This window comes from Hyperoodon ampullatus, assembly GCF_949752795.1.
Source record: "Hyperoodon ampullatus genome assembly, chromosome: 8".
NCBI classification, from domain to species: Eukaryota; Metazoa; Chordata; class Mammalia; order Artiodactyla; family Ziphiidae; genus Hyperoodon; species Hyperoodon ampullatus.
The window spans coordinates 36,314,578-36,322,682 of NC_136921.1; the positions used below are offsets into that span (position 1 = coordinate 36,314,578).

Here is an 8,105-nt window from a genome sequence, read left to right on the forward strand (position 1 = left end):
TAGTTTTACAATCCATGGAGTAGTTATACAGAATCAGAATCTGGGAACTATAACAAACAGTATGTTTACTCATTTACTGAGCTCTGCTAGGATCACTGGGCAGTGTCCCACAGATGGCTGGCTACTTGGGACCACATTCAGTGCTGACCTCTTCCTATTTACATTACTATGAAAGTTTCCATCTTCAGTGGTGTTTCCATACTGCAGGAGACCTCTTCAAGCATTCTAAGCCAGTTGGATGCTACCCAGAAACGCACCAGTTATACTGCTTACAAGACTTATTTTGCGCTTTATGTCATGGTCAGTTCAGCACTTGGCACCAAAGTACCTATTTCAGGTCTCCGTATCTCCTTTAAGTTTCATTACGGAACATTGCAGACCACCAGTACCCAGGAGAGTCCTAGTGGCATTTCAGCTTCTGAAGCAGTGGTAGTATATTAGAGGATTCATGTTAGAGTCAAAACACCCTGGAATGCCTGGCCTGTGTTCCTCCCAACCCTGCTGTCCTTTCCTCATCTCTATATTCCCAATAATAGCTATTGAAATCTGACCCAAAGCCTTTCAATAATCAGCTCAAATAACTGTCACTCTAGGAGGGTCCCCACCGCCCTCCAATCTGAAGGAAATTTTCCCTTCTGAGCTCTCTTAGACCTTTGTTTCTGAGATACATGTGTTATTTCTCCTGCTGGACTATAAACTCCTTCCCGGCAGAAACAGTGCCTTGTACAAAGTGAGTCTTATTAAAGTTAAAAGAACTGAATTTTGTCCTGAATACAATATGATGGGTGTGGCAATTTTTCCTACCTCACTTTTCATCCCTAGATGGATACCCAGATGATTTATTTTTTTAATGTACGAGAAGCTTTTAAATGAAAAAGTTGGGTAGCTCTGCAATACAGTCTTGGAGTTTGGAGCCGATTAGCTGAATATTTGTAAAACTGATAACTCTAATTGTTTTATGTATAAAATACTGGCATAAGGCCTCAATCCTTTCATTTTTGCCAACTAATGGGACCCATCACTCCACCTTAAAATAATGACAGCCTCCTTAATTCTAACTCACAACTGCCAGCCTCCATCAGTACCTCAACTCTGGAAAATGCCAAGGCCTCAGAATTCTCACAGCTGATGAATGGAGAGGCTGATTAGAACCACTGAAGAAAAATGGGGAAAAAACTCCTTGACAGACGCCTCCTTCAAACGCTTGTCCCTTTTATCCAATGTCAACATTAATTTCTCTGTTAACAAATATTTATTGAGGTCATGACTAGGTGTCAAGCTGCAAGCTAGGCTCTGAGGACATGATGATGAGCAGTACACAGGCAATATCAAAGCCCATCTTTAAAAAAAAATTCACCTTTCTAGTTTATTGATTCTATAGGTCTACTTATCAAGGGCTTGCTATGCCCAAAGCTTGTAGATGGTTCAAAGATAGCATACAGGTACATCAGTGCCCTCCAGGGTCTTGCAATCTTGTTGGAAAAGCAAGAATTGTGAACACAATAGTATAAGAGAGTATCTCTTGGTCTAAAGAATGATGTAGACAAAAGGGCAGAAGAGGAAGAATCCAATGAGAGTAACATGATTCGGGCGAGCAGACTTAACTTGGAGATTGTGCTTAGGTCAGAGGAAAACGGAAAAGACATTCTAAAAGGGAGAGCATGAACAAAAGGGTACAAAGTCATCTTAGAAGGACAGTGAGATCCAATTAGTAGGAATAGAAGGTTCATGTTAGAAAAGTAGAAAATAAGGTTGGTAAGTAAAATTTGGGCAAGAGTGAGGTATATCCAAACCAGGTTGAGGGGCTTCCCTGGTGGCGCAGTGGTTAAGAATCCGCCTGCCAATGCAGGGGACACGGGTTCGAGCCCTGGCCCGGGAAGATCCCACATGCCGCAGAGCAACTAAGCCCATGTGCCACAACTACTGAGCCTGTGCTCTAGAGGCCGCGAGCCACAACTACTGAGCCCATGTGCCACAACTACTGAAGCCTGCGTGCCTAGAGCCCGTGCTCTGCAACAAGAGAAGCCACGACAATGAGAAGCCCGTGCACTGCAATGAAGAGTAGCCCCCGCTCATGGCAACTAGAGAAAGCCCACGCGCAGCAAAGAAGACCCAACACAACCAAAAATAAATAAATAAATAAATAAATTTAAAAAAATAATAAAACCAAGTTGAGACCTTGGACCAAAGGTGGGGGGGAGAGGGGGAGGGGGAGGGGAGGGGGAGGGGGAGGGGAATGGGGGAGGGGAGGGGAGGGGAGGGGGAGGGGGAGGGGAATGGGGGAGGGGGCATAAAAAGAATTTGAACTAGTGGAAAGAGCACTAGCTTTGGAATCAGACAAATCTGAGTTCAACTCAGACTTCCTGTGAGACAATCCTTGGATAAGAATTCTAAGGAGAAGAGGCTTTAGGAAGGTTGATATGATGAAGTGCGAAGCATGGGGAGAACTCAATTACAGAGAGACGGGATGTAGCAGATTATAATCATCCTAGAATAGGGATGGCCAAGGGCCTGGGCTATCGGGGTGTGGGGAGTGAGGAATGCCAAGGAAATGTGGGAGCTGGCTCGGAAAAACTCTTACAAAGGAAGAGTTAACAGGACTTGGTGCCCGATTTTACTAATGGAATGAACGAGAGAGAGAGAGAGAGAGAGAGAGAGAGAGAGAGAGAGAGAGAGAGAAGAGTCAGGGATGGTTCCTGGGTCTCCAGTCTGGGTGATGAAGAGAACGCTAACAGTATGAAGAAAAGAAAAGTCTTTTCAGTGCGAAAGGAAGAGGTTTAGCAGAGGATATTAAAAGTTGATAGGCATGCAGCCGTTGGCCTAACAACAGGACATCAACCATGAAAACTATTAAACAGGTGCATAAATGAGAATAGAGTTTGTGTCAGGACTAGAGAGAAAGATTTGTATGTATAAGGGTAAATAACACCATCCCATTTAAGAATATTTTTATTAGAAAATAAAAACTCTAGCTGTTAAACAAAAATAATGGGAAGGATATAAATAGTAGAGAGAAATGAATCCTCACAGACTATTTTTCTTAGCTATGGTCCTTAGGGGATCCTATCCATTATCACAACACTGAACGAATAAACTTCTATAGGAATTCAACATATGGCCTATTTACATAACAAGCATCACAACTCCAAATTAGCCATTTTGATGTGTCAAGGAAATAACACCTTCATAGCAGACTACTTCAAAAAAATGGAAGAAAAAAGAAAGGTTTGTTTTTCTTCTATAATTATGTGTACTGGGTTTTTAACTGTTTGTATCGTGAAAATCACATTTTAATTGTGTGATTACACTCTAAGACAGAACAGTGATGGAATGAATTGATTGGCTGAATTATGCACGATCATTCAGAGATCAATAAACAGACTCCATCACTTAAATCTGCCCATATTATGTATCTGCCCTCATGTCCTATGTAATGCTTGTGAAAGCAACTGTTCTGTGTACAAAAATTATAACAGCCATCTGATTCAATTATCACAGTCAAATAACAGTAAAGGGTCTACAGAAGATGACGGGGAAAGAAGCACAAGGGAGCAGTGAGTAAGCAGTATCTGTCTAATACAAAACCCACTCCACTCTAATCATATGGCGAGACAGGTGGTAGCAGCTTAGATCTTACCATGAGCAACCTCAACCTCTTCCATTTATCAAACTGTAACCAAAAGTTCTTGTCCTGCCTCGTGAGACACTGATTAAAGCTGTGTAAAGGTAAACAGGATGAAGACCACCTAGGTGCCTTCAACACAAAAGCCATAAATGTTCACTGATAACAACAGCACAACTCTATGATCAGAGGCTGAGAAACTGATAAAACTTAGAACCAAAAATGAAACATTTCTAAAGCTTAACTTCTGATGGAAAGTATTTCCATTTGCACAGCAAAGCAGGTCTTTGAGATGTTTCCTATTGGCAGCGCATCAAAGGCTGAAATGGTGTGGCCTAAGCATTTTCTTTTCCTGATCATTACAGAGGTTGGCCAAGCAGCCTCACAAGCCCACAGACACCTATCCCCACAAAGCCCACTTGAAAATCAGTGCAAGCACAGAAACAGTCAATTGAAGGCTTTCATTAGGGGGCTCCCTAAAACAAAATGAATACAAAAGGAGTCTTGATCATTTTGCCTAAGTACTTTAAACTAAGTTGATTCCTAGAAAATTATTTAATATTTTCAGAGGCAAGGATTAAAGAAAGAAAGAAAATTTCCAATTAATATACTCCTTCCCCAGATGTTGAGGTTTTTTTACTATCCTCTTAAATATTCCTTGCATTCAAGTGATTGTATTTTTATGCAAATTATCCTTTGGAGCTAGTCGTGTGTGTGTGTGTGTGTGTGTGTGTGTGTGTGTGTGTTCTGTGTGTGTATTTTTAAAGCCACACAAAGAATCGGACGTATTTTTTGTTCTGCTGCCCCGTAAAATAGATTTTAACAAAGCCTGAGTTTAATCCAAAACTCTAATTAGAGACTGGAGCAGTATTTGCCCTGTCCAAATAGAAAATCATTCCCAAAGTTGATTTTTCCCCACTTAGAGCTCCAACAAATATTTTCATACACAGATTTTTTTTAAAACACTACAATTAAAAAAAAACCACTACAATTACTTGATAAAAACTGCTCCCACCCATACAACACACTGCTTTCTGGTTGATACAATTTTATAAGGCCAATCAAATACTTTATCCAGAAGGCCACTGTAGACTTCACTTTCAGAGTATCTTTCAAAGTCACTGTATTTGTTACTTGAATATTCTTTTTTTTCTTTTCCAGAATGAAGCAATTTCTGACTTCCTGTCCCTTCTTTTCCCTGCCATATTGCACATCTGCTTTATCTCTAGAAAACAAAATCAATCATAATGGCAATGAATCGTTCCTTGAAGACAAGCTAAACCGGTCATAAAGGTTACACGACCTTACGCTTTTAAATACTGGCATAAAGCCTCTTCCTCTGCGTAGGTTCTAAAATTTCAGAGTCGTTTTTTTTCTTACTTGCAAGACGATTGGGAAAAGTTTTCAATATAACATTTCTTTAAATGTAAATAAGTGAAAAATATTACACATAATATTTTATGTAAAGAAAGAGACTGTGTTTGAAGTTCAAGGTTTTTCACTAGCTCTCAACCTACAGATTCTGTAATACACTCAAAGGAAAATGCTGCACAGAAAGAATCTTTACATGTCAGGTCTCCAAAACCTTGGCATCTGCTAAAACCCGGACTGCTGGGAATTGAAGGCTCAGGAAGTTCACAAACACACAAACCAAACCCCCAAGAGGTGGAAACCTCCAGTTGAGAAGATGGGAGGTTTCAGTCGCATCCCCGTCCAGGTAAAGTCTCAGCCCTTCACCTCCTACGTCTGCAGTAAGTATTAATCGCCGAACAGAGTGGGAGAGAGCGGGGCCGATCTTCCAAGACTCGGAAGAGTCGAGCGTGTGGAGAGAGCGGGAAGACCCTATCGCATCTCCGGAGCCACCGTTGTCTTGGGCTCGGGCCGCTGTCGGCCGACTCCGGGTCCGCCCGCCCAGACGCGGCAGCGCGACCGCTTCGTCCCGCGGCCGGGTCGCTCGGCATCTACTCCTGTCACGCCGCGGGCAACTGCGGCGACTCTGCCGGCACCGGGGGTCGCCGCATCCTGCTCCCGCCTGGCGCCCAAGGGGCGCGGGTTTCCCCGGACCCGCGGCTCCCGGGCCGGGCGGCGATCGAGGGCGAGACGCTGCCGGCGGAGGCGGCTTGGAGCGGGAGGGGGTGGGTCTCCGTCCGCCGGGCGGGTGGAAGGGGACTCTCGCGCGGGGGAGGGCAGGCGAGGGACCGCGGCCGATTCAGATCCGGGGCGGGCGGGTCCACGTCGGAGCGCGGCGGCCACACGCTCGCCCCGGGCGCGCGAATGTGCGCCGCACCCGGCGCCTCCTCCCGCCAGCCAGCTATCTCGCCCGCGCCGGCCCGAGAAAGGAAGGACGGCGACCTCCGCGTCCGGTCCGCGCGGCCAGCCCGCGTCGGCGCCGAGCGGGGGGCCACACCCAGCGCCCCGAGAGGCGGCTGGGGCTGGGCGGCCCAGGCTGCGGATCGCGCGGCCCAGGCTCAGCCACCGTCCCGGCCGCGCAGGCCCCGCCGCGTCCGCCCGAGCCCCGCGTCCCGGCCCGGGCCCGGCGGGCTGGCGGGCTGGCGGGGAGGGGGTCCCGGGCGGCGGAGGCGGCCGGGGATCCCGGGCTTACCTCTGTGCCGAGCGCCGTCCGCTCCGTCCCGGGCCAGGGAACAGGGATCGGGGGCGCGGTCGCCGATGGAGGCGCGGCGGCGGTGGCGGCCCCTGCGGCGCGGAGGGCGGGCGGAGCAGGAGCCGCTGCCTGGGCCGCGCGCCGTCCGGAGCTCGCCCCGCGCAGCCGGCGCTCGCGGCGGAGGGCGCAGCCGGTTCGGCCCCCGGGCTAGATTCCTTCACTGACACAACTCCGGGTCGGCCCGCTCCACGCAGGAACACTCCCGCCCCTCGTAGGCTGCCCCCGCCCGCCGGCCGGCCGGCCAGCCCGCCCCTCGGTGTCACTCACCCAGGCGCACACACCCCGAGCCGGCGCCCCTCGCTCCCGCTCGCATACACAGCGCTGCTCACGCCTCTCTCGGGTTTTGTATCCGCTCACACGCACGTTCTGACACAGATCCCTTCCCTCCACACGCCCTCCCTAGCTCCTTTCCCACCCCACTTTCTAGAAGAATCCCCGTACAGCTTCCGCGCTTTGCTTGCCCCACACCAACCTCCTCGCCTTTCCCCGAACCTCCGCCTCACTTAAACTGCCCCTGTTATTCAAAGGTTTGGCCACACCCCGCACGTGTTGCAGGAGAGGCATCCTCCCATACCCAGGAGAATGAACTTTGCTCCCCGCCCCCCAGCACCGTCTACAAATGCAAGATGCTTCTATTTTTAGAAAGCACTGATGCTTTCTGGTGCTGAGCCAAGCTTAAAATGTAAACAAAGGTAGCCGATTCCGAAATGACCTGAAGAACCAGACGCGGAAAAAGTACTGGGTTTGGTTGGGTCTGACCTTAGAAACGCGGCTAACCGGGAGTATCCCGGCTCCTCCCTTTCGCTGCCTTTCAGGCTGGAGGACGGGTTGCTCTAAACGTGTGTGATAACCAAGTTCCAGATAGACACCGTGGGCACCAGCCCATGGATTTCTGCCTGGGAGTACAGTAGTCGGGAGAGTGAAGGCAGTTTCTCAATCATTATTCATGATGGAAGCACTTTAGATAACACACCTCTTCCAGAGGCAGTAGAGTGAAATGCAGGCAGCTCTCCAGTTTTGTTTTGTTTTGTTTTTTTCAGGGTGACTTAACCTCCCTTTTTCTCAATACCAATAACCGTTTCTCAGCGGCTCCTTGGATGTCAAAGCCCCCTGCAAATACGCAGGCCGGAGTTACTTAACGCCTCTCACGCTCCAAACTCTAAGGGGCCCCTGAGTGTATAGCAGAATGGTATATCATCTGATGTTTAGGAATTCATAATTTGAAATTAGATACAAACACCTTTCTGGTAAAGTTCAAATGTTCTAATATAGTGTACCCCTGTGGACAAAGCACAGCCCTAATAAGGGATAAAGGAGCCGAAAGCCAAGGAACCTATTTTCTTTTGTGACTTGTGGTGGCGGTTCTTGTTGCACTGGATGGGTGTATGGATCATATAATTTATTTTAAAATATTTGTAAGTGCTTTATAAGTATTAATTTATTTAATCCTTCAAACAGTCCGATCAGGTAGGTAGTATTTTTGAACTTTTTTTTATAGATAAAGAAACTGAGGCACGGAGAGGAGAAATGTTAGAGGGAGGGTTTGAACCTACACAATCTGGCCTCCTATGCTACAGAAAGGAAAACCTGCTTCTAGAAGCCGTATTACATGTAAATATAAAGGATAAACATCATATTGCTTATTGAATTTAGATGGAAAGGTAACATGTAACAATTTGACTTGGAATTTGATGTACTTTTTAGGTCCTCTGGCAAAATGATTCACTTAAGTTTTGGGGAGTTTCTCCTCATAATTAGAATTCCAAAATGAGTAATAAATTATTGTTTTCCTAGGAAGGGCTTTGGAAAGAACATTGAACT

The 8,105-nt window shown here is 47.1% G+C and overlaps 1 protein-coding gene across 1 annotated transcript in view; it reads right to left on the reverse strand.

Annotated features, from left to right (window-relative positions):
- Positions 1–6,848, reverse strand: part of LOC307057484 (uncharacterized protein) — a gene marked incomplete at its 5' end in the record, with an annotated part of 64,474 nt that extends 57,626 nt beyond the window's left edge. Inside the window, 2 exons of the mRNA XM_079710682.1 lie at positions 6,225–6,536; positions 6,757–6,848. Of these exons, the coding sequence (XP_079566808.1) occupies positions 6,225–6,536; positions 6,757–6,848 (404 nt within the window). The remainder of the gene's footprint in view (positions 1–6,224; positions 6,537–6,756) is intronic.
- Positions 6,849–8,105: the final 1,257 nt, after the last annotated feature.